The sequence below is a fragment of the Perca fluviatilis genome, chromosome 7, assembly GCF_010015445.1.
Source record: "Perca fluviatilis chromosome 7, GENO_Pfluv_1.0, whole genome shotgun sequence".
Taxonomy (NCBI): Eukaryota; Metazoa; Chordata; class Actinopteri; order Perciformes; family Percidae; genus Perca; species Perca fluviatilis.
This window is the reverse complement of record NC_053118.1, coordinates 1,808,608-1,836,107: the sequence shown is the minus strand read 5'-3', so window position 1 is coordinate 1,836,107 and position 27,500 is coordinate 1,808,608. Positions and strand designations below refer to the sequence as shown.

The following is a 27,500-nucleotide window of genomic DNA, read 5'->3' as shown; positions in this document are numbered from 1 at the left end:
TGTAGTCTTTCTGCTTCTCGCCATTTAACTCACTTGTTTTAGGAGCTAGATGTTGAGGCTAGTCCCACACAGAGCTTAAAATTGGGTCTAAAGCTCCCAAATTGAACGGCAATTACAACTTATAAACCTTCCAATTTGGGTATCGCAAAGACAGCCACCTCTCCCTCAGTCACAGCTGTTGTCGCGCGCCTCCTATCACACACACTACTGTGTGTGTGTTTTTAAACATAGTGTGGTATGATTGTTACAACTGCACAATGTCTCAATGGTGTAGCTGTCAGCTGTTTTTCCTGTGTGCTTAGTGCCACTCCTCAGACATCGAGGCAGGTTATGTCAACCAAATAAGGCACATGTCAGTAATACAAAAAGACATTGTTGCTGGTCCATTGTTACCTGCTCTGCCAGCTATCATATAGAAAGTGATGGAGTGACGGTGTTTTGGGAGCGCGGTGCAGCTCCAGAGCCCCAGGGGTATTATGGGTGTAAATCTCCCTCACACAGTTCTGCTCCAGGCCAGGGAGAGCATCATCATTAGCCAGAGCAGATGGAGGAGCTTCAGCACTGTTTTTCCTTCTCTCTTCTGTCGGGCTACACTGCTGGAATCTGGTTTGATACAATGAGAATGCATGGGAGCAACAGCCGTGCTCGACAAAGAATGATGAAATCCTCATGAAATCAGATGAAAGCTATACAGTACACACATAAGAAGGCTGTCTGATTCATCATTTATTTGTGAAGTGATGATAGTGGAGCTTTGCTTAAGGACTGAGTGTGTTCATACAGTACGCGTGTGTTCTTTTGTTTTGGGGGCAGGAAAGTACCATGCAAGCTACAGTAGGCTTTGACTTATGATGAAGGCCGATAATGACATTAGATTAAATGATTAGTCAATTATTCAATTAGTCGATCCAATGGAAATGAATGTAAGTGTTTTGATGATTGGTTCATTGTTTTACAGTAAGCAATTTCTCAAGCAAAAATATCAAACATTCTTTGGTTCCAGCTTCTTAGATGTGAGGATTTGTCACCTTTGCCTGTCTTACATCATTGGTTGGACAAAACAAGACATTTAAAGACATCAAATTGGGCTCTTGGAACAATTTTCTCACATTTTACAAAAGATGAATCGAGAAAATTTTTTGTTAGATTGCTCCATTATGAAAATAATCATCAGCTGCATCCCGTTTGAATTGGTATTACTAATATTGATGTTTAATATCTTTAAGTGCAACTATTCTATGCCACAGATTTGAATATTTCCCCATATTTCTACCGTCTACAAAGAGTTTTTAGAGTAAGCTGCTTTTTGTGTCATGAGTCATATTCAATAGTATATGCAACTTTAATATGTTTGTTTCATGACAAAATCAGTCAAATTTAGAAATCAAAATTGCAGGTTTTCTAGAAACATTTTGGTGCTAGACTGAAGCACATGACTGATATAAGATATTTCATAAAAAGCCAATATCTTGCTAATATATCAGCCTGATTCCAAGCAGCTAATCATTGCAATCATTTATCAATGAGGAGTATTTATCTAGCTCCCCATTGATGCAGCAGTGTTTCACACTGCTAGAGGCCTGGGAGCAGTGTGTGTGTGTGTGTGTGTGTGTGTGTGTGTGTGTGTGTGTGCTCTCTGAAGCAATGGCAGAATCCTAATCTTCCAGCAAGAAGCTTCACATGGCCAGATCAAGAATTAGGAGGGAGGCTGGGGGTGGTGGGGAGTGCGGGAGGGAAAAAAGCCCATCTCGGTCTGTGTTTTAAAGGACAGTGCTTTGAATGTCATTTGACAATTTCCTTTTAATTAGAACTAATTTACAGAAAGATGCCCACCAGCTAATCTTTACAGGATAATTAACTTCTATTTTCTTTACTTTTAATTAAAAAGTGGAAAAGATTTAGCTGATCCATAAAGAATTGTTCTTTTGAAATGTTCATCAGACTTCACACTTCTTTTGGCATTGGTAATATTTAGATCCTATCTGCTGCTCACAGCCTCCACTGAGTTAATGCAATGATTTTCTCCCCCTTATCCGAGGTATTAAGAAGTGGAACTATCAATAGTAGAAATAGGAACCAGAGGAAAATTAGAATTAAATTAATGAAGAATTTATTGCAAAAGGACCCCCCCACACACCCCACACACACCCCCATCCTTCATAATACTGGAATGAAATTGACATCTTAGATATATCCATTTCATAGAAATTCCTTGATGGGAAAATATTGTTTTATCTCCATTATTTGATACAGTAATAATTTTTCCTTTTTCTGAAGGCTCCTCATTAAATTCATTGAAATGACGCTTGGCTAAAAGCTAATTGTTGCAGAGGCTGCTTTCACAATGTTGCTATTTCGGCGCCCGTAGACCTCGCAGGCCACTGACGGTTATGAATGCGATGCTTTTCAGGTTAAACAGCAGCATCTTATTAAGCACTTAGGACACAGTGAAGTGCCTGGCGCTGCTACAGGATGAAAACTCTCTCGTCCTCATCAGAGCTAGGGGGAGAAAAGTATTTTCTTGCCACGTTTAGCACCTTCCAACAGACTTTACTTAGTGGAGATAAAGTGAGCCAATATGAGGTGAGCGCGCCGTAGACAGAGCCTCCGCTCGTCTGCAGACGAGCCAATGGCTGAAGATGGATGCCCCCACTTAACCATGATAGCTCCCTGGAGGAGCCTCACTCAATGGCTTCATTAAAAAAGTGAACGTTCTAGTGAAAAAGCTCGCTTATAAACCAGTAATTAAGACCACACATATTTTACCTCCTTTGTTTTAGCTGTCACATCCGGTGTACAGGCACATGGTTGACTTTTATTTCCTTATAAGTAACAGAATGACACTATTAAATCATTCAGCCAGAGGAGAAGCGAGTGTGTAAAACAGGAAGGACTCGAGGATGCTTAAATACAGCAGACTGGCCATCTTAACAGCATTTTAATCTGTTCGCTGCCCTGCAAAGCAAAATGTTACCCTGCAAGAGACGCATTAGCTAAGCCCATACTTGGAGAACAAGCTTTGTGACTTTTATGGACTAAAACGTTGTACCAGTGTCCACTTGGACGTGTGTGTGTGTGTGTGTGTGTGTGTGTGTGTGTGTGTGTGTGTGTGTGTGTGTGTGTGTGTGTGTGTGTGTGTGTGTGTGTGTGTGCGTTGTGTCTCTGTAAACTCTAGAGAGAGGCAAGTAGAGGCAGTAGAGTGAAGCAGGACCCAGCTAACTCCACAGAGAAACTGGCTGGCATCTGCTGAAGCCCTCGGGCACGCTCAGAGGTGCCTCCAGCATTTTAATGGCATAGTCAAATGCCAGCATGTTTTCATGCCATTCCAATTCCAATTCATTGGATAAAGAAGTAAGAGCGTGTTATTCCCCTTCAACAGTCCAGACAGAAACACTGGGCGCAGCAACACAGAACCGAGCAACTCCGCAAAACACGCTGCGATTCCAACGTTGGGTCTGATTGGGATAAGATTCTTGAATAGAACTGTGTTAACCGTGTTTGAGACACGTGAACGAAAATGAGGAATAATATTATTCTGCATGTGGGCAAGACGGAGACAGCGATATTGACAGGGATACTTTTTTCCCCAGCCGATGGGTGTGTCTCAGTCTAACAGCGTGAAGCATAAATGTAACCTAATGTAAACTTAGTGGGCCATCTAAATGCATGATGTCATCAGATTGCATTTGAATGCCTTGTCATCTCCCACGCTGCAGCCTCACAGGCGAGTGCGTATGTTCGTATGTGTTAGTGTTTTTTTTCCAAGGATGTGAATACATTTACTCATCCCCCCTCGATGAACCCGCCCTCCCTCCGTCCCTCCCTCCCTCCTTCTCACCGCAATTTCCAAACGAGCGTTGGTGCTGAGTTTTCAAGCCGTTTGTTGACTGTTGATTGTAAGTGCCCGAATTTAGGAAGGCAGCCATTTCTAATCACGAGAATTACATTGCTTAGCAACCGCAAAATCAAGTTAAACAATACCATTGCTTATTCTTGGTTCACAGACTGCAGCTCTGAGAAAACATCAGTCTCCACTGAAGCTGTTCCGCGCTCCTCCACACACACACACACACACACACACACACACACACACACACACACACATACACATGCACATACACACACACGCACACACACACACACACACACACACACACACACACACACACAAGCAGTCATTCACAGACAGTATACAAATGGTACAAATGGTAATTTACTTTTGACTTCTTATGTTACAGCATTAGCTCCACATTTAGTTTGATCACAGTGTACAGTTTTTTTTGGTAGCGTTAACGCAGTATGAAAAAAAGATGTTAGAAATGAAAACCCCTTTGAGGGTTCCTGTAGCATATTAAACCATTATGAGTTGCGCAAATGGTATCTATTTCATTACAGTGATCAAGGATTAAATTAGAGGCCTGAGCCCTGTAACATATACACTAAGTCTCCTCCAAGGCTGAGGGAGCCCTCTTCTTCCCAAAGGTCATTAGAGCGGAGGAGAGAGTATGGCCCCCAGTCTCTCCTCGCCTCTCTCACTTTCTCCCCCCTTCTCTTTCTCTTCTCTCTCAGCCTTCCCAACTCTTCGAGACTAAACAGTTTTTCCTATTTTCACACTTTGCTGTCAGAGAGCGAGTGTTTTTCTCCAGCTGTGGAAGGAAACAAATGCGTACAGCTACTTGCCAGAAGTTGGAAAAACATTTTGGGCCCAAACCTAGGAGGTGGCAGCCATATGCACTATTTTTTAAAGCAAATGTTTAAATAACACAATGCCTAAAAATCAGTACATAATTTTAGAAAAACATAATAGCTGCCAAGGGGAAAAAAAGCCAACATCCTATCTTGTATATGCTCTTTATGGTTCTGAAACCAGAGCACGACAAATGTTGAAGATGACTCATTTTCACTCCTGCCACCTCAAAAGAGGCAAACATTGTCTGATGTTACTATTTTTTGGGTAAGAATTTGGCATAAATAAAATTAATAATCTCGAAACCTATTTTTGTGATACTATGCTGGAGTAGAGCTCACAGAATGAATGTTTAGCTGACAAATCTGCTACATTGAATCCAGCCATCCAACCATCATCTTGACTTCTCAAATTTTACATCAATGATCCCCGAAAGAAAATTTACATCATTTAACTAGATTTCTTCAGGGAATAGCATAGTGTTTAACACACAGTTTAAGGCGTTTTAAAAACCTAGAATATTCAGGGCTTTTACATAAGAAAACATTTGGGGCTCGAGCCCTAGAAGGCACCCACACCCGCTCCGTCCCTGTTGCAACTTGAGACAAAGTCTATACTTCCTCCCCTGTAGAAGTTTAAAGAGTCCTGCGGCGTATGTGTGTGTTCACCTGGAAGTGACGAAGGCCCAGTATCAGTGTTGGCACAAAGGAGCAGTCTCAGGGAGCGCAGTTGGCAGAGGTTGAGCTGTGTGGCCCTGTTGGATTTTTCGGGCTGCATTATGCATTCATGTTTAGTCTCAGGTGCTACGTTTTATCCCCAGGCCAGCTTGGACACATTTTCAATGGACCTTTTGGATGAAAAACTGTATAGGTGGGAGCAAAAAATGATTTCCACGCTTATAGAGATCTGCGGCTTTGTTCTGTCAGATTCAATTACCTCACCTCTAATTAGGGAGCTATAGAGGAGGCTGGGTTTGTGATCCACACATCACACTGTGGAGCCTGCTGATAATGTGAGGTATCGCTATCACAGCGCAGCCACAAGCTCCCCACATTGCGGACGGCTGAAAAAGCACGCCATGAAATTAGTCACTTTTGCACATACACACAGTTGTTTAGAGCTCCTCTGTTTGTTTGTTTTAAAGTGTGAGTTTTCGGAGGCAAGGTTGGCATATCTGTGTTTTTTTTTTCCTTCCATTTTCTGTTTTAGTCCACTGAGGCTCAGACTCGTGTACAGAGTGTTTTCCTGAAAGATATGCTCATTCCACCACCTCTGTCCGTACACCTCTTTTCCCCGCTCCCCTTCCTCTGTGACTCATTAATCCTCTGTCCATCATATGGTCTCAGAGTATCACCCCATTTTATAGACTCAGTGGGGGCATTACCATATCCCTCTCCGGAGCTCCACTCCACATGGCCGATCCCTATCAGACAGAGGCCATGCCATGAACAAAAGAACCACTGTGATCAAGCCTGCATTCAGCTACCAATGTCTCTATTAGCATTGGCTGCTCCTGCCTGCATGACTGTTTGAACAGTGCTGAGATTTCTCTCTCCGGTCGGCAGAGGAAGAGTCTGATGAATGCGGATGATACAGTTGAGGGCGGGGGGGGGGATACCTGGACACTGACCCTGACTGAAAGGAAGTTCAGACGAGGGTGCAGTTTCCTAAAACATCCTCTGAAAATTGAGCAGATATGAGTCTTTGTGCTGGGATGAATATTTTAGCTAACCAAGCCTTTCTCTAGAAAGTCAAGCTCATGAATTAGCACTTGAAAGTCTGACCTGAACAGCTGTCAGACTTAAGGGGATAGATAAGTATTGTAGGACTTCGACTAATAATTATTCTCTTTATGAATCTGATGATTGTTTTCCACGATTAATTGATTTATTGTTTAGTCGGGTGGCTCCCAACCCTTTTGGCTTGTGACGCCTTACAATGAAGCAAAGTCCAGTCAGACTCACCACAGGTTATGGCAAGGGCTGGGTTCCGAGTTCAATACTTTTTAGGCACCGACCGAATTGCCTCTCTAAAGTATTGAGTATCGAAAAATGCCTCGTCATTCAAGACCCAATTTCAATACCTAATGAGTAAATCTTGTCAGTGAGCCAATAAGCACACAGCATGCTTCTTCTAAGATCTCATAATGTCTGTGATTGGCTGTCTAATGTTACACGTCGCAGAGACACGCAGGAAAAACTCTACGTTACACAGAGACTGGGCTCATGTAGTAGGAGCTGAAAAATAATTTAAAAGATTTGTGCTATTATGTTATGTTGGAATTTCTTTTTGTTTTCTAAAATTGGTATCAAAAAAAGTATAATTTAGGAACCAGTATCCAAATCACAGTATTGGTATCGGTACCGGTATCAAATGGATTACCAAATAAATTTCCAAGTAAGTTTCTAAAACAGTGTGACTTCTGTGTTTTTTAATTCCAAGATCACCTCATATAATTTTTTTGTCTGTTTTAATGAGTGCACCATTTGAAAGCACACAGTGTTGTTTTCTGTGGCGATGTGAAATGCGGACGCGCTCTCTCTCTCTCTCTGTGGTGTCATTGGCCATCTGAACTCCAGAGGAGGCTTGATAAGAGGGTGAGGCAGCATGCATTCCTCTGGCCCAATTCGTCAGCAGACCCTATAGAAATGCACCAACAAGCGGCGGGTCACACAGTGAATGTGACAGGATTTTAAACAGTACACAACTAAATATAGCAGGGACGCCACTATCAGAAAATGAGTTAGGAGTGTGGTGCTAGTCGTTTAGAAAGTCATTATTCTTATCATTGCTGTCTCTGAAATAATTTCAGGTCTCTCTGTGCAATGAATACTGTATAATAAACTAAACACGTGAGAATGCGCACAAACTTTGGTAATCTACGCAGTGCCCACAAAGTAGCCATCAGACCCTCCTTTAATGTCTCTGACTGGGTGGAGTATTTCATTTTTCCATATTCAGGAAGGCCTCCAGTATCTCTATCAGTTTGAAAAAGCTCCATTTAGTTGCTATCTGTTAGAGTGGGGAAGTGAGATGCCCTTATTCCGAGTCTATTAAACCTCAATTCTATCTCATCTTATCTGCCTAATCTTTGTGTCTTATTGACCATGAAGTTTATCTTGCATCTCCCTTTACCCTTATTATCGCGCAACACTGTAGGTCTATTTTCTATGGTGCAATAGTGCTGCTGTATTCGCCGGCAACAGAGGAAGAATCATTTAGTTGTACACACAGTTCTTATTCAGCTGTGTAATGGAATGTGTACAGAGTGTGTGTATAGAAATGTATTTCCCCGCTTTCTTTCACACTGGCCTCAATTGCCTTGGCAGGACCTTTTTAACGCCAGTCATATAATCTCCCCTTGACACTGCGATATTTATCTCTCCGTATCATCTCAAGCGATGGTAGACTCATCGAGTCACTTCACGCCTCGCTCCACTCCTCGGCGAATCAGCAGAAGGCATCAGATAAGATCATAAAACTGTATCCTAATTTAAAAGCAGCACCCTGCCTCCGCAGTGTCTATTAGAGATCCGTGTGCTAATTCGTTTCATGTCCGGGGCTCCTGCAGATGTAGGCTTCTACAAAGGAGTCATTTGTAAGACTAATGAAAAGAGCAAGCAGTTTGTGGACATCAGGGGGGTCTTTTATGAGGCTCAGTGTGGGAAGAAAGAGAAACAGGAGAGGCACACCAGACCCACTTTTCTGAACTGAAATTATCGCTTTATTAAAGCTGAGGGGCTCACTCCCGCTACAATAGAACAGACACGCTGAAAGGTGTCGAGAGGATATCAGTGCACTCTGTTTGAGCTCCAGAATGATGCACAAGAGGTTGCAACATAGCGCATGTGTGACAGGCGGAAACAGAGACAGCATCTAGCAGGCGGTGATGGCAGCACTTTTGATGTGATTATTCCTTTAAGCACACATCGAGGCCGAGATTTTTTTTCAATGAAATTGGCGCGGGTTTCTTGTATTATTTCAAACATAAACTAACCTTAAACTTGGGGTGTTCCATCACTTCTCTGCTAAGGTAATTCATGTGCAGGCATTGGTGGGAAGGAGAGGTGCGCAAGATGCACATTATCTTAATAACATTCAAATGCCGGATGAGATGTTTTTCAGAACTAATACAATTCAGGTGGCAGTACAGTAATTCCATCAACGTCCTTGATTGAAGCAAAAATGTTAATATGCAAATACCAAAAGAGATGTACAGCTACAAGCAAAACTCTGAAATCATTTAGATTTAAAGAAATAATATTGCACAGAGGGGGGAAAACATTAATCACATGGAAAAGTGTCTCCTTTAAGATTGCACTGGTGTATTACCCGGAGGCATGGAATGTAAATGGAAAATCAACATTGTACCCTGTGATAAGGCTAACAAATTAATAAAAGTATTTTCTTTCCTCCTCCCATGCTGATGCCTGAATGAAAAGTCTGGAAAGGAACTATTCACCCCCTCCCCTTCCTCCGTCTGTGTGAGGTTGCAGGTAACGGATTAGCATCAACGCTCACCTTGGCTGCAAGTCAGCTTGTTTTCCTGAAACGTCTCAAAGGGCTTTTTCAATTGTTGCAATGGAGGGACCTTTGTAAAATATTATGGTAAAATAATATTCTTTATTGACATGGCCTTATCTTTGTCTATACTGAATGTGTTTAAACATGGAGAGTATAGACAGCGCTGCGCTTTGAGTTGTATCTGCTTTTGGGGTATCTCAACAAAAGAACCAAGGAGACGTCTCTTTTTATTTCTGAAAGCCTGGAGGATGTGATGAAACTGCTCAACATCTCATTTGAGTGTGTGTATGCATGTGTGTGTGTTGTGTGTGTGTTCCCTCAGGTCCTCTGGAGGATGGCCTGGAGGAAGAGGAGGAAGAGTGTGTCTCCGAGGAGAACGAGCTCTTGGCCAAAGACGAGTTCTCAGCGGAAGAGAACTTCTCTGCCGAGTTTGAGACCGAGAACATGAGCTGTGAAGACATGGAGTACTTCTGCAACAAAGGTGAGGATCGTTAACTTCTTCTGAGCCGCTCTCCACAAGCAGTGCTCTTTTTACCTGATGTGTAACAATGTGTTAAAGGCACCCTTGTGCCAAGAATCAACATTTTTTTAAAAAGCCCCTATTATACTCCTTTTCAGCGTATATCATATTTGTACTCTTGGGGTATACTACAATAGGTTAACATGCTTTGACGTTCAAAAAACATTTAGGGCCCTATTTTAACGATCTAAGTGCACGGTGTGAAGCGCCTGGCGCAGATGTGTTTAGGGTGTGTCCAAATCCACTTTTGCTAGCTTGACAGCGCAAAAAAAGGGTCCGTGCGCCGGGCGCATGGTCATCTCCCATTCCCTTTAAAAGCCAGGCGCGTTTTTACCTTGGCGCATTGCTATTATTTGCACCGTAATATTTTTATTTGTAATCTTTTGCATGTTTGTGTGCTGCTGCGCTTCCCTGTGTGTATGTGTGTGTGTGTGTGTGTAACAAGCATAGTGTGCGCGCACTGTGCATAAGCCTAGGCGCATTTTCCTAATTTGCTGTTAAAGTAACAATGAAATGCTGTGTTATTGACTTTAGACCAGGTTTTTGATGGTCAATGGCGCGGTCACTTCCCGCTGCCTCAAGATAGCAATACACCCAGAATGCACCTGAACACACCTCCCTGTAAGACCATGGGTGTGCTGGTGATGGGCTCGGTGCATTTGCTATTTTAAAGATGTGGGTGCTGGACGGTCTTAAAATAGCAAAGATACTTGCGTCGGGCCGTGCGCCGCGCTGCACTGGGTGCAAGATAGGGCCCTCTGTCTCAGAACTCTTGGTCCGCCTTCCTGAAAAGCCCAGTCTGCTCTGATTGGTCAGCTGGCCCACTCTGTTGTGATTGAGAAAACTCTCTTTTTGTACTTCATACATCTATTAAATACACAAAAAAAACTATATAACACAACAAAAGATGGGACAAATCCAAAAAAGCACAATAGGGGCTCTTTAAATTCCTGCTAATAGCTAAAAATCCTCAACATGTTCAAATCAAACCTGGCACAACTTGTATCCATATGACAAATCCTCCCGCATCACTGCCTTGAGTTGAAACTATCCATTCTGATATTTGATCCCAGCAATCCACCCAAGAGCAGTGGTTTGATCTGAGAGAGCGATGGCATGGGCAACGCTGGCTCTCCCTCCCCCTGTGATAGTGCTGTGAAGGTGTAATGCACTGGAGAGCGTAGCACTTCCCTTTGAGCCGGCGCTAACGCTCTGTGAACACTCAGCAGCACCTGCTACTGCTCGGAGGTCCAGCACTTTAAAGCGCCTCCGCGTCGCCAAATGCAACCCGAGCACTCTTTGAACTCCAATTCAATTAGATTGCTTCTTTGTGTGTTTGTTTCATTTCGGTCACACCTTGCCATCACAGGAGCTAATTTGTGGTCTGCTCCAGGTTACAGTGTGAAGATGACAGACTTGTCCCGCCTCCCCCCTAACTCCCCCACCCCCACCTCTTCCTTCCTACCCCCCGGTCGCGTGGCTTTCACTACCCCAGGTGTCCCCACTCGTACTGGCGCACGGATGCCATAAATTTGACTTTTTAATGAAGAACCAATGCTTTGAATGTCTGCCTCTTCTTTCTCCGTTCAAAGGGGAAAATTGTTTGGAATTATTTCTTCACACTTCTAAACTGATGTGCCTCGTGGGATTACATTATTGAAGGAAAATAAATCTTTCATGTTTCAGGTAGGCTATGCCCCGGTAATCGTATCAATAATGTTTTCCTTTTGTTCTCTGGGAAAAGTTGAACGGCGCAATTGTTCGGAAATTGCAATTACCAGCCGCGCTTGGTTTGCTTTACCCTTTGTCTCCATCGTAATGTGTCCTTACACAAACTTCAAAGTAGAATGTATGGTCTTGTAATAACCCAGTAGTTATGAAATAGATGGGGCAGTACACACTGGTGGCTACAGCTCGAAAAAAAAAGTACAACTTCTGGAAATCTTCAAAGAACCTTGTCAGAGCCGTTGTGTGTTTCCATTGTTTTGGTTTAACCATGTGAGGAACTGGGCCTCAAATCTTCTTTCCATGTTTATGAATAAAGTCAACACTAAATAGGAATCCCACATGTCAAATACTACTTTTTGGAGAAACTGGTAATCTGTTCCTTGTCATACACAAGCCTTACTAGTCAGATTTTTTTGTATTACTTTGCTATCTAAGCTTACAGAAGCTAAGTCTCCCATTGCCTCCTAAGACCTAAATGATGTACTATCCAAATTTCTTTTTTCCTCATGGCAAGTTGTGCGCAATCATCAGGTGTAGCCATTTTCCCCATGATCCCTTCTTCAATTAGATCTATTTAAAACTAATGTCGGAGTGGCTTAAATTTACCCCACTTATGTGAAACTGCCGTGAATTAAACAGGATGCAATCCTGGCGGCATTAAATGGTTTAAGTGTGTTATTCCTCGACTATAGGAGGAAAAAGAGAGCCCCCTTGATTAACTAAACCCTCTCAAATGTGATGGCGTGCTGTAATTAGCCCTGTGCGGACTCGAACGTGGGTTTTAAAGCAGCCACTCATCCCATGGCCTTTATCTTCTGCTGCTTCCCGGAGAATAAGGTCTCCCGTGTAAGGTTCCTCCACTGAGCAGTGACTCTCTGGTCTTAGCTTAGCCTTGTATCTGTGTAGTCACTCTCTGAAATGGGCTTGTCAGGGGGACCTAAAACCTCCATTAAAAGTTTCAGTCTATAATAGGTATTAAAAAGCTGTAGGAACACAAAGAGGAGTACCAATTTTCATTAACATATGAAGCACTTATTAACTTTGATCAGAGTGCGGTGAAGTAGCAAAGCCGCTTAAAGGCGCAAAGGTCAAGAAGTTGAATGCCACCAAAGACTGAGTCATTTGCCTTACCCTTGCAGAAAAGGGACTCCCCAGATAAGTGCATGGAGCACCTTGACGTCCCATCTTGGTCTGAGGCTTGGGAACCTCTGGGTTCCTCTGTTTAGTTAATGTCATGGTTCTTGGAGGTTTTTGGTGCTTTCATGTAGGGCTGCTCATTGACTTTTGGAAAGATGTTGCAATAATTGAATTTAAAAAACAACAACAGCGAAACAGTTACTTTGAACTGTGATATTTTCCTCAATATTTTTTCCTGTTTGAACTTTTCTTTTTCATTCAAGACAAAATAAGAGTTTACTTGCAAAACGTAATGTGCAAAATATTCATTTTTCTCAATTACTCTGTTTTTGTGATCGTTAGGAGCCAAAAACTGATTAACTACACAGCCCTGATTCCAAGGATGTGTTTCAAGCCTGTTAGCCATGAATTTGCATACTGTACATGTGAAATCTCACTGATTCTATACAGGGAGTGTAATGCATTTTAAAAGGAGAAGTGGCATACATTTCCCAATACATTTTCCTCCAAAGCCATTTTTAGTCATCTAGTGACCCCTCAGCAGTGAAAAGTAAATCAAGTACTCTACTTAAGTACATTTTAAGGTACTTTTAGAGCACTTTACTTGAGTGTTTCCATTGTATGCTACTTCAACTCCAACTTCATTACATTTCGGAGGGAAATATTGTACTCGATTTTATTCTATCGCAGTTATAAGACAACTTTAGTTACAAGTTATTTTGCAAGTTCAGATTTTAGATACAAAACATATGATCAACAAATAATATAGTATAATAAACTACCAACAAACAACCCAATAAAATAGATTAAAATTGAAAAGGGTCCATCTGCATAATGAGTGCTTTTACTTTAATTACTTTAAGTATATTTTGATGATAATACTTTAATAGTACTTTGATGATGACGATAATATTGTACTTTTACTAGAGTCAATTTCGGAATAAAGTACTTTAACTTGGGGCAGAGTATTTTCGCACTGTGGTTTTACTACTTTTACTAACAGTATGTAAAAGATCTGTCTACTTACACTACTGCCCCTCATAATGATGTTGTGACTATTTAGGAGGGTCTCAGCCCCAGTGTTGGAATAACTTATCAATATTATCAATAATAAAGGAATAGGCCTAAAGTCACACATACAGCACTCATCCACCTTTAAATGAATGTCAGTGCACTGTTATCCCAAATTAGTTGACTTGACTAGACCATGCGTGGAAACCCAATGCCTTAAACCGTTTTTACAAAAGGTGAAACTGAACAGGTCAAGTTGTATTAACACAGATGCAGTAGACAAATCAAGTTTACATTAATAGTCATATAAATCACTAGTAAACATAAATTTATTTTGTTAAAATATAATAAATATGAAACAGGCTTTAGGCATTAGTAGGATCATTCTTGTTGTATGTTTTTTTTCCTTTATAACAGTATAGTTTTAAGAAAAATGTATTCAACACATTAGTTCCCAAGGATGACAATACAAAGAATTATAATTTCCAACGTGCTCTGCATGGATTTGAGTCACCATAATCTACCTCCCTGCCTGGACCCCATCAGTCCCTCTTAGTTATCTCTGCTTAATATGAACTGTGCACTGCATACTTAACGCTGATTATTACAAATAACTAATGTGATTTAGTAATGGATATGGTTTTTAACAAAACATGAAAGAATAAGTAGCGACCACTAAAAATTTGAATTACTACTAAATCTGGGTTTACGGTGTGGCACTCAGATAATGTTACTGAAACCAAATGCATGGGTGTGAAATGCAGCAGCTTGGTGGAATATCAGAGCCCCAGAGAGAAGGAACTGTGTTTTAATATACATGGAATTTAAGCCACGTATCTAAAGAAATAACCTTGGCTTTTCCTTGCGATTAAAACAGAATCTTACCTCAAACAACTCTTCCTGCTCGGTCAATTTCACATTTATGGAGCTCTGCTTGTGAAGAGTCCACCGTTGACTCCACAGCAGAGATTTATACTCTATTGACACACTTGGCTCCATAATTGTAAGAAAGATACCTTTTTTATATATATATATTTACACTGAGTGGCATCTTTTTTTACTGAAATTGTGAAATTTCACCTTGCTGTTTTACCCCCTCTTTTATTGTTGGCTATCTGTGAAGTTCAGCACAGGGTGTTGCCACAAGCTGTTCCCTTTGTGCCTTCCAAGTGTTGTCTGATGACAAATGACTTCCTTAGTTAGCTCTGACAGTAAATTTACATGTCATTTCATGTATCTCATTTCGTCCATGTAAAACACCTTTTTGTGAAATAATAAGACATGATTTTTCTCGCCAGCTCAAACTACTTGATTCTGATGCCGTGGTGAGTGTTTACGCGTCAGGACACATCAAGCACAACTAATGTGAACATATTGCACTCTTCTGCACCTCAAATTACAAAAATGACTATGTAGGCAGAAACATTCGATCACAGCGGAAGTGAAGGAGTGAAAGCTCAGGACCGCAAGCACGCTACTTAACATAGCACATAACAAACACACCTTGACCCTTCAAATAACCTCTCACTCAGAGAGTAATTTGACACGCAGCGGTCAGAGACGTACAGTAAAAAAAAAATAATAATAACAGAAAGTGGCAGAATTAATTATGCCACTCTTTGTGTAACACAGAAGCAATCAGAATCTCCGGCGACACAGGAGGAAGATCTCATTTGCGCCTACGAGCTGCCAGTCCCAGATACTGGTAAATGAAAAAATAAAAACAGGGGGGGGGGGGAAAAAAAAAAAAAAATGCTAATTTGTGGTGCGATAAGATGAATCGAGTCATCCCTTTAGCCCCATTTGACTCAGTGGAGGAAATTAATCATTAATGTTTGTTAAGTATGACAATCTAACTGGGCCAGATCTACATGCTCAGAGACTGAGGCAGAGCGAGATAAAGACCCAGGCTGCAGACAGGGAGGAAAACTGCCAGATTCTGTAATGATGGGAATTTATTGGCATTTAAAGAGACAGTGGCAAGGCATTTCACTAATAGCCTCCCTTCACTGGAGTGTTCTGCCTGCCCCAAATTGCAATGCAATTCAAACCTATTTTTCAGATAGCAGAGAAGTCTCACAGCTATGCTTGACTTTGGTGAAAAAAGGTTGCTTCCTGGAATTGACTTTATCTGTTGCAGCATAATCTGCATCAACAACCCAATATGCACCCAATATATCAACTGCATAGCACTACCACTGGTGGGCGGAAAACAGCCCCCCCCAACCCCCCCCAACCCCCTAATATTACATTCTGAAAATCATTGGCAATACTAGCACAGTACACTGTGATGGGTTTAGAAAAGTCATTGAGCCTAGAATTGGGTAACATATAGAACTGTGCAATCTCATATGAAGACTTAAAAAATACTTATACTCCATTTTGCAGAAAGTGCGACCTGTCTCTAGACTCATTGGTCAGGATTAGAGTGCTCTGAGCTCCTTAAAGTCACACGCGAGAGATTGACATTTTCAAGGGCTTCCTTCGAAGAGACAATGCTAAAAGGGAGAGAAAAAGCCAATATGACTTTGTTGCTACCTTGCTCCAGGAATTGTTTGTGTAAATCGCCTATAAGCTTATTGACCTGAATGCGTAGCACGCTGCGTGTGACTGCGATTCGGCTAGAGAGCTGTCCTTTGATGGAGCAGCGATAGGGCTGATTTTAACAGCTCACTGGCTCCTCTTGCATGCCCGCCAACCCTGCACCCAGCAGGCCGCTCGCCCCCAGTCCCTTCTGTTCTGTTCTTTTCTATCACTCAACCTTAAGTATCTCCATTTGATTGTGCGGGCAAAGGAACCTAAGCCAGATGTAAATTATGATCTCGGTGATAATGTAGAGGATGATCATTGACAATCTGTCTCCCTTGATAAGACAGCAGAGGGTTTCAATTCAAAATGATGAAACATGGCACAGTCTCTATTACCTGCAGTGGACCTCTGTGAATGAAATGAAGCGCCTCAATCAATCTGTTTCTACATCAGAAAGGTCAGAATCCCTGTGTCGTTTAAAACCATAAAAAAATTGCCTCTCCGTATTCGTCTGTATTGCAGGTTTTTATCAAACCATAATGTAAGCAAAGGAGTGCTGCCCCAGCACTTCTTTCTCTGCTGTGCTTTTTCCTCGTGACATTTGTGAAGGAAACTTCATCAAAGCCCTGTGACATTGTTCCCTGTGAGGTTGCCTGGGCGATTGTGTTTAAAATGCATTGCAAACTGTGTTAGATAGAAGGCAGAAAATCCTTAATCACTGCTTAATTAAGGAATCATCTTGTAGCTTCATTTCCCGGGCTGTAATTAAACACTTCCAATACGTTTCGTTACAGGGCTTAACATGTTCGCCTGAGATCAAGGTAGTGCCTTTAATGTTATCTTGCCAGCTTTTTTTTAAAACTCCGCTCCGTTGGAAGGAACTGTTGATACAAGCCTTTGTTATCCTCGTCATAATACGAGCCTAGTGTGCTAAAGAGGTTCTCCAAGCCCAACAATAAATAGTGGGGGAGTTTAGTGGAAATCGCCAGCCCAAGCAGACACTTGCATAAGCAAAACTGGGTCATAATGACCTCATGTACTGTAAGTAGGACATTTCTGCAGACTTTCCTCCAGTATTACTTTTTTCTTCGTATACATCTCCTCCTTTGGTGCGAGGCAGCCAGCTGACATCCTTTTGGCAATGTTTGCTACCTTCTTTGAAGTGAGCCATGTCAAAAAAATAAGCTAAACAAGCACGGTGTGTGTGCTTGATCTGGAGATTAACCTAACTGAGGACGGACGGACGGACGGCGCTGGAGTGAAGTAGTGTGTGTCCCGTGGCAGTATCACTGAAAACACTCTGAAATGCTGTTTGGAAGCTGTGTGTGTGTGTGTGTGTGTGTGTGTGGAGGGCACATCTTTTCATCAAGCCACATCTTTTCACTATATTGTCTTTGTCTATCCTAATATATTCACATTTAAATCTACACATGGATCCCTTTTTTGCCATGTGTGAAGTGTAGTAATCCATTGTAGTAATCCAGGCCTGTCCTTGACCATTCACTATTGGGTTTAACGACATCAAAGGGATGAAAACGATATGGTGACAAAAGTGAGAGGAATGTTCCTCCACAAACTATCAACCACCACTACACGCCCCGAGCACATTTGCTCTTACTCGGCCGAGTTTGGAGAGACACTGTGCAACCACTATGTCAGCCACATTGGGTTTATTCAGAGCAACACACTAGGGGCACCTACTAAGCACTGATTTATGTGCCTACAAACTTTGAGTACAAACTGTGCTTACTGTAGACATGCAAAAATAGATGTTCTTTTTTAATTTTTTTATTTATTTTTTACAGTAAGTGCATCTTCAACAAGCGCTCCGGTCAGTGTTACTGCCTAACACTCGGAGGCGGAGTCTGTTTAACAAGGTCTTTAAGCACTTACATCCTGGAGAGAGATACCCAAATATCCCTTAGCATGGTCTGTGTGAGCCCAGAGACTGTAAATCAGCCCTACATCCTACAACACACATTCTAGCTCGCTCCACAATAGATCAAACGGTAATAAATAGCCACCTCTCTCCCACACATTGCTTTCCTTCCTGTTCCATGGGGCTTCCGCTTGTTCCTGCAAGCACTCATGGGAACTACTTTTACATAAAAGTTTGCAGCTGGACCTGGTGAGCTCACTGCACATATACATATACAGAACTGTATATACACAAAAACACAATGACAATGGCTCACATGACTTCAGACTGTGACGTTTAAATTATACAGGAAAAGAGTTATAAAAGTAAACATTTTTTTTGCTGGGATATTATCAAAAAATCCTACAAATCTATCCTTTGGAAGGGCAGCAGAGTCCATAATGCAGCACTTAATTAAATCAGGTGTCTGAGCATTAAAATTTGGATTGAGTGCTTCATTTCTTTTCTGCCTTGCAGGAGAGGAAGATGGCAACCGAGAAGCAGGAGAGTCGGAGATGGATGGCCAGGGCGAGAAGACCAGGCATACCGCCGCGGGGCCAGATGAATGGGATGGTCCAAGTAAGAAAAGTCTTCATATCACTTTCCTAGATAGCCTCTTAGGGGCATCTCACAAAGTTATGCCTAAATTGCAATGCATGTTGCCTGGTTTGAGGTAAGGTATTAAGTATTAGGTATTAGGTAAGGCGTTGAATAGAAAAGGAGCATCGCAGTATTAATCAGCCCTGTCTCATTCCTCAACATTCCCAACAGTTAAATTGCATAATTAATTATGTTTCAAAGGAAACATATTTTCTCCCTGATTACTTTTGTCTATTATGTATTACAAATATGTTTCTAATCGAAGTTCGTGTTCAAAGTCTGCATAGAAGGGAGATAGGGGTAGATGGCTGGGTCAACAAACACATTGAGTCTATATCCACGACATTCCACGTCTGGGATTGCTCCGGTCACCGCCCAAGACGATTGTGATTGGTTTAAAGAAATGCGAATAAACCAGAGCACGTTTTTCTCCCATCCCGGAATGCTGTGTGGACTAGCCAGACCCTCCTCCGCTGCGCTGTGGAAGAAGGTCTGGCAAAGCGAGACTAACAAACACAGGACTTTCACCCAGGAGACCGCTGTTCCTGTCCCGCGTGAAACCACAAGTCAACGTTGACTTATTTGAACATAACTTAAGTTTTGTAATAAATGTAGTACTCATTTTAACACAAACCATGATGTTATCCTATACCTAACCAATTAATTGTGTTGCCTAAAGTAAAGTAGCAAAGTAAAGTAGTTGTCTATTCCGAATGAAAACATTGAGCACATGTTTAAAACTGCGACGGCTTCACAACTTGCGCCTGTCGCTGGTACGAGGGCGTGTAATCCGGGAGAAAATATGTCTTGATTCAATTCCCTTGAAACATAATTAAGAATGCAGTTTAGTTGTATGACAGGGTTGGATATTTTAGACACTTCTGGTTCAGTAGTAAGACAGCATTATATGTGTATAGCACCTAGATGGACAAATGAGTCCAACATCTGGATGCCATACAGTATAAGAAGCTACTTTAACCGAATGCACCATTCAGTTAACAGTACATTCAATTACAAAACAAGGCAGGTTTATCTTTTTTTTAAAGAGAAACCTATAATGCAATGCAGATGTAGCTTTTTTTGAAGTGTTTACAACACTTTTTTTATCGTGTTTTGCCCTTTTACTAAAAGTAACTTCATCAAAGTGATGGATAATGCATTGAACAAGATAGTTGCACAGCAATTACTGCTCAGCAATAGCCTGCACCCACACTGCTGAACACACAAAATATGATTCCTTTTAATGCATGAAATGACCTCAAGAATTTATTGCAGGTACATGCATTTGTAGTAATAAAGAGAGAGAGAGAGAGAGAGAGAGAGAGAGAGAGAGAGAGAGGAGGAGAGAGTGAGAGAAAAAAGTGGATTTGGGCAAGTTGTGCTTGCTAGCTCGAAGCCCCCCGGGGTGTGTATTTTATACTGACAGTGAATCAGTGTTATCGCACCTATCAGATAATGCATTTATCATTAAATTTCACATTTGCATTTAAATCTGGGAAAGGAAATGAGCAATGCTGGCTAAAGATAAGAACGCTGGGACGACAGTAATAAACCATCACTGTGATCAGTCAGGAGACAGGGCTGAGGGGGTCAGCTCAGAACTATGGGGGCCATGACAAAAAGAAGGCATCACATGCTGAAAAAGGCCCTTTTGGGCGAAAAAATGCTGAGCTTAAAAAATACTGCTTTGAAAAGGAGGAATGGATGTAGCATGACTGGATGTATGACTGACTGTAATTATCCTTCCTCCCTTCTACTTAGCCATCAGAATGAGAATTAGAGGCTCAGAAACACACTGCTGGACAGGCAGCAGAGAGAGAGGAGGGAGACTTGAGTTTTATGGAAGTAAAGTGTGTCTTGCATACAGTGAGAATGGCTGAACTGCAGAGGAGATGATGGGATCCATGAAGCCATTTCATGTTTTACGAAAGCACAGCCTGAGTGGTTCCGAGTTATCAAGTGACATCCAGTTTGAAGACTTCAGCGCTGTGTCCTAATCTCTGCTCAGTGGTGGAAGAAGTATCCAGATCCTTTATTTGACTAAAAGTACTAATACCACACTGTAAAAAATACTAAGTTCCAAGTGAAAGTCCTGCGTTGAAAATGTTGCTTAAGTAATAGTATGTAAGTATCATCAGGGAAATGTACTTAAAGTATTAGAAGTAAAAGTACTCGGATGCCTGGGTAGCTCACCTGGTAGAGTGCGCTCCCCAATAAAGAAGCTCAGTCCTCAACGCAGCGGCCGCGGGTTCGGTTCCAACATGTGTCCCTTTGCTGCATGTCATTCCCCCTCTCTATTACCCTTTCATGCCTAAGCTGTAAATAAATGCCAAAAATAACACTTCTGTGGCTAATTATTTCTGCTCTACTTGTAGGCGTATATATTTGGTTGGGTAGTTTAATTTATAATAAAACATTGTATTTTATAAGTAACTAGTAACTAAAGCTGTCAGGTTAATGTAGTGGAGTAAAAAGTCCAATATTTCTCTCTGAAATGTAGCGGAGTAGAAGTAGAAAGTGGCATGAAAAGAAAAGACTCAAGTACAGTACAAGGAGCTCAAATTTGTACTTAAGACAGAACTTGAGGAAATGTACTTAGTTACATTCCACCAGTGTCTCTGCTGTATTACAAACTGAAAAAACTGCACGTGGCTGCATCCAACTTTAAGAAACATGCTAATATATACAGAATGTATCCAATCAAGCCGGGTTTATCAAAGAAAAACACAAATTCTGCCCATAATCAACATGTTAGCACCAAGGTAACATCTCTATGATATGATGATTAACACTGAGGCATTCGCACCCCTCCTCTGTTTTCTCAATGGGCAGCATAGAGTGGGCAGAAATTAATCTTGGTGCATAATAATGCCATTCACTCTCTCATCATGGCTGCCATGAAAGGTCATTTCCCTTTTTAATTTTTCCCATTGTGCCGGAAAAGTCAGATGGGCATGTTGTAATTTGAATAAAGAGGGGAATCAGACAATCAGATAGGAACATTTGAAATGACATGACTTCCTGTTTAAAGCGATTAAAAGCAAATTTATTTAGTTTGAGACTGTCTACCCTTTAATCTCTTTTGTAAATGCGCAGATAATTCAGCATTCAAAAGTTCATTGTTATTCTTTGGCTTAAGTTTAAGCAGGTGTGATTATGATCACCAACAGATAATTTTTAATCACTGCGTGTGTGCATCTGAATAGGATGTGTAATGGCCGTTCCATAAAAAGAGAGTGAAGCCTTTTAATGAGGTGGGCTAACTCGGAACATGCCCACCTGCTTTGGTGATTCTATTGAAGCACCTCCACACCGTTTCCCTTTTGCTGAGTAACAACAAAAGCCTTTACAATCTACATCCTGTAATTGAACTTTTTTTTTGTCCCTGCATTTCATCTCCACTTTAGTAACTCCTGTCAAGTGCTGTCCGCGATTGCCCCCTGTTCTCTGATTGTCTTTGTGTCTGTAACAGCAGAGGAGCGTACAGAATGACTCACTATTAATCTGATAGCTGCCTCTTCTCTGCTGTGCAGAGTGCTGGCTCTCTGATGTGGAACACCCAGCGAGTTCCCTTTCTCTCCCCCTCGTCTCTACAAGTATGTCCTTAAGCAAATCTGCGCACTGATCTTCTGTCTCGTGTTCATTTCTCGTCACGGGTGTTTCGCAATCAGCCGCTGATTTTGGGAGATAGCGTGTCGTGCTATTCTATTCATTTTCATGGACTGGCGGTGATAGGAATCTGACTCTGTCGCTCTCATCCTCTCCCACTCGCTCTCCTCTAGGCTAATTGGGAGTGGTGTGCGTTAGCTAGCTAACTCTGCTAATGAACTTGTTCTCAGCCTTATCTAAATGCGTGCTCATGTAAACTACACCCCCTTATGAAAGTCAGGAAAATCCAGGGTTCGTTAAGAGCGCTGTAATTTATGATCACTGCTATTTCCTGCAAGATACAATTTGTTTCAGTGAGGTATTCAGTCATGTTAATTCACTTTTATAAACTTCTATTCTATAACTAATGAATATCCAAAGCAGAATTAAAAGGTCTACTGGCCTTTAACTGCATATATTCCAGTCTGTATTTTCCGCCAATTATATAATGAAGTTTGGCTGATTACATATACAATTGGTGAACACTACACCGGTTGTAAAGCACTAAACCTGAATTAATTGTAATGCACGTACACATGAATATACTCTGCATTTTTATTAGTAGCAGTGTTAGCCAGCGTTCCAGGTGAATCAAGTTGTCATGAACATTTCTCACAATAGGTACAGAAGACAATACAATACAACTTCATTGTGCACCCATGTGGAAATTTGTCTTCAAATAAATAATGAAAAATGATTTTATTTGTTGCAGTTACGTTCTTTTTCCATGTGCAATCATAATAAATAAATTTAAAATCACATCACATAGCAAATGTAAGCATCGGCATATCTTATTCACATTCTATTTATAGAGGCATATCAGACATAGACACCCATTTCATCACATTATAAACAATATGGAATCACCCATATGTTTAAGCAGACACTGCCTCATATGCCTGTTGGGAAACTCTGGACATTAAAGAAATGAAGGTTAGGGGACTCTCAAATCTGGATACCTGACTCCAATTACATGGAGACGACACCAGTGTAACTCCTCCCCTCCAATGAGATTACAGAGAAGTTGTGTCCTTAATCAGTCTTTGCTAATGTTGAAAACATCAGTCCTTAGTTGAAGTTTGGCTGGTATACTTTCCATCAAATAAACACTTTTTGACCTCTTTCCTCCATTGTTGGACAGTTGGGGGCTGACAACATAACACATCTTCTTAGTGATCAACAGCAACACCCCAAGCAAATATGTCTAGGTTTTGGTTGTAATAGGTTTTTTAGATCTATATCATCTGGGATCTCAACCAGTATAAACTCTGCTGGTTCTAGAGTTAGATCTACCCCATGAAACATTATTAAAGGGACACTCCACTAATTTCAGTTTACTCATCACGGCCACTCACCCTGTAAATGTTTTTTGGCTCTGGGGGGAGCTTTCCAAAGTCTAAAGAAAGGAACTCTGATGATGTCATCAGGGTTATTTTATTATAATTAAAATATTTTGAGCTTGGGTAACAAATTGTACAAACTGGGGGGCATGAACTTTGAAAAGACATGGGCATTTCACAAGCAGGAAGGCTCTAATTAGAAGTGTGATTGAGTTGCATTATAGGAAATGTAGGCTCCAGTGTTGCAGGGGCTTGACCTATACTTGGTACTAAAAGTCAAGACACCTCAGGCTCTGCTGTTTTGATTCTGACCATTGTTTTTTCAAATCTGTTTCCTGTAAGTCCCCCAACTTTATGGAAGTGCAATATTAAGTTGCTGGAGTGCCCCTTCAACACAAAGAATGTTATAGACAACACGTAAAACAACATGAAAGCATGTCTTAAAGTCACAAAAACAAATCCCTTACATAAACCATGGGGTGCTGTCCAGCGATAATATCAATAGTAATAAAAGTGCAGATACATTTTTAAAAACCTAACTATGGAGAGTGTCTAATGCTGTAGCTGTCAGTCAGTTTGCAGTTAAGGTGTTAACCTTCTAAATCCCACATTGGTTCAATTTTACTCTTTAACTACTAATGCCAAGTAATTGTGTATTACTGCTGTTGCATCATAAATAGAGGTGACATCGGGATGTAAGACATTGAAGCACATAAAATAAGGCACACAGCAAAGGAGGAGGTAGAGAAGGAAGAGATGAGTGTGACAGAGAGGTAACAGAAGCCATGTGATCACCTTTTCCACAAATCTCTTCTCCTGGCTGTCCCTGGCCGGTGCGGCCCAGCATGCTCTGCTTCTGGTGCCAGCTGGGCATCGGCCAGGGCGAGGCAGGGCGAGGCTGAAGGAGTGGCCATCTGAGATTCTACCTGCCGGTCAGACACAGACGGAGCATGAGCAAAGAGAGCCCCCCCGTATATCCTTTTTTTATCCAATCTCCTCCTTTCCTTTTCAAGACATCAAACTGAAAAACGCAGCTTCACTCAGATGTAAAAACTCTTGAGTTTCATTTTTGACTCCAGCCAACCCAGAAGGGTCTGTGGCCGATCCGTCTTCTTCCAGTCTCCAAAGGAAAAACAATAACCATTTCAGGTTTAATGCACATATGTCATGCTAGGAGAATTGGAGGACCAGATGGCCACGATACTGTGGCAGGTGCCTCAACAAATGTTTGCGCTTGCCCGTGCTGCTATTTATATCATGGTGAAACACAGACACGCAAATATTTGCAAGAGGACACTGGGCCCTTTTGGTTGGGAGTCAAAGTGATCAGCAAAATAAACAGATGGGATTAAACCTTTTGGTCACCTGAACTTTGAAATTCCCTCAGTTCATGTACAGAAAGTTCTTATTCAAGAGGAAAAAGTAGAAAATGCCTGAAACAAAGGTGGCAAAGTTATTGGGTCTTCATGGAGAAGATACAATTCCCCTTCAATTCTGTTTAATTGTATTACAACAGTTCATATTTTAGCATTTTTAGTCGCAGAAGCTTTTCAATATTTGGCCCCAACTGAAAAGAAAGTTAACAGACCCAAACTCCAGCACAAATACAGCGAAAAAACGTTTTCATTCTTGCACAGTGACAGTCCATTTGAGCACAGTTCAGTCAGGTTGCTCTCAGTAAACAAGGCATTTTCTAACTCAGCACCCAAGTCCATTATAAAGTCAGGGTGTCGTCAAGGAAGGAGGGGCGAGCCGAAATGAGAGAGGGAGACAAACGGAGCACCCAGATGCAGATTAGGCTGCAGAAGATGAGGGTGTAAAAGGGATTTAATGGTAGGATGGATTAGAGAAATCCTTGTAACAATGTTAAATAATTATGGTTCCAGCCGAGATCAAAGCGCCATTGATTGAACCCCTCAAGCCTTCAGCACAGAGAGTCTTGGAAAGCAAAGATTGGTAAACTAGTGCTCAGACCACTCCGGCTGCTCCAGTTAAATTGGATTGGAAATATTAGGATATAGATGAATCCTTCAGGAGGCTTTCGCAAAGCTTTTGTCACCGGAAATGTAGCTTGGGAACGGTATGAAAGGTTTGATAGTGTACTGTCTCGACAGAATCATAAGACGAGGGTGTCGCAGCTGTCTCCACTGATACCTAAGCGTTTTAAGTAGACTTATAGACACACTTGACTGTTATATCAGCAAACTGAAAACTTTCAGCGCAGGCTTTCATTCGAGGTTTTATTTTTTTTTTCTCTCTCTCCCCTTCGTCTTGTAATCAAGAAATTTGGACGTGCATCATGGCAGTTCTCTCTCAGAAAAAGGGAGGTTTTATCTCGCTCCTCCAGGGGTTTATTCAAAGTCGTCAGACAAGTCTCACAAAACATGAATGACACTGAGATTGCTGATACTGATGATGAAAGTCCATCATCAGCCTCTCTGTGAGATCTGGGCCCTGAGTGATGTAAAATTAAATTGCAATCAAAGGAGCTATGTGTAAACACTGTCCGCCTTTTTCCAAATGCATTTATTTCTTTGCCGATGAAGACTCTTTACCATATGCATCACCTGTGTGTGGAGAAAACACCCCCCCACCCCCACCGCCACACACACATATATATTTTTTCTTCTTCACAAATTCACAATGTGTGATTATGATGATGAAATATGCAACAAGAGATTAGACAAATCACTGTACTTGTATGCTGCATCGTCTTGATGCAAATTTAGTCACTGATCCGCTATACTAAGAGGCTTTATGGAGGAACTTCATGGTTGTTAGTTATATAATCTAAAACAGGGCAAAATGCAATCACTGGTCTTATCATCTGAGGAAGATGTCACCATATTTGGTTTCTAGTTGTGTGTGGATACGTGGGATGTGGAACCCTGAGAATGCCCTTTAATAAGATGATTCACTTCCAACCATTTTGTCCACATTTCAACTGAATTTGTGTCCACTTACAATGCCGTCTTTTCACTGCGATTACTTTATCACACCGACAAGACCAAAGAATATAGAGGCGAACGAGAGCCGCTGCTAAATATGAGGCTGAGTTAAAGCGCGGCTGGTGGTGCCGTTTCTGCCCCCAGGGACTTGACACCCATCGTGTCTTTCTTTAGCTCTCTGAATATGTTTGTTCTGCAATGCTTACCCTCCCAGGCGCTGTAGCTGCACACGTTTTCCTAAGAGGTATCATTGTAATTGGTTGAATATTTGATGTGTGTATTTAGCATTAACATGGAGACACTCGTGCAAGCAGCGCTAGGGGATGTAATGCTGGGTAAACTCTGGATTGCTCAAGTGAAACTTTCTCGCATGTGGGGATTTTCATTTCTTTTGGCCTTTAAAAAAAAAAAAAAAAAAACACTACAGAGTATATTTGAGTGAGTCTGGTTTGTAGTTCTTTTTCATGCATGGAATTTGCTTTTTTCCCTTCCAGATCTGTATGCATGTGCTTTAGATAGTTCTTAGTTTTATATACATGACTGTTTTACTTCCATTTGGTTTGGTGTCTTCACATTATTGTTTGACCATAGGAATGCACTCAGTCCCATCCAAGCCATAGCTCTCCCCCAACCCCCAACCCCCTACTCTTTCACTCTCACTCACACACACACACACACATGTACAGCCTTCACACTGATAGGTATTGATATCGGAACAGTGTGACGGCCTCTCATTGGTGATGAACAGCTGGGCCCAGCTTGGCCCGCTGGTCACGCCAATTCCACCTCCTTCTTTTTTTCTGTTTAGGGGTGGTGGGGGGTGGGCCCCGCTTGTCAAGTGAATTAAAATACCAAATAATAGTAATAATAATGATAATAAAAAGTTAATAAAAAAAAATGGCATGTTCCT

At 41.5% G+C, this 27,500-nt stretch overlaps 1 protein-coding gene across 1 annotated transcript in view; it reads left to right on the top strand.

Annotated features, from left to right (window-relative positions):
- The window catches only part of zfpm2a (zinc finger protein, FOG family member 2a), a 136,009-nt gene that overhangs the window by 25,059 nt on the left and 83,450 nt on the right, over nucleotides 1-27,500 (top strand). Inside the window, exons 2-3 of the mRNA XM_039805936.1 lie at nucleotides 9,534-9,692; nucleotides 18,532-18,633. Coding sequence (XP_039661870.1) covers nucleotides 9,534-9,692; nucleotides 18,532-18,633 — 261 coding nt within the window. The remainder of the gene's footprint in view (nucleotides 1-9,533; nucleotides 9,693-18,531; nucleotides 18,634-27,500) is intronic.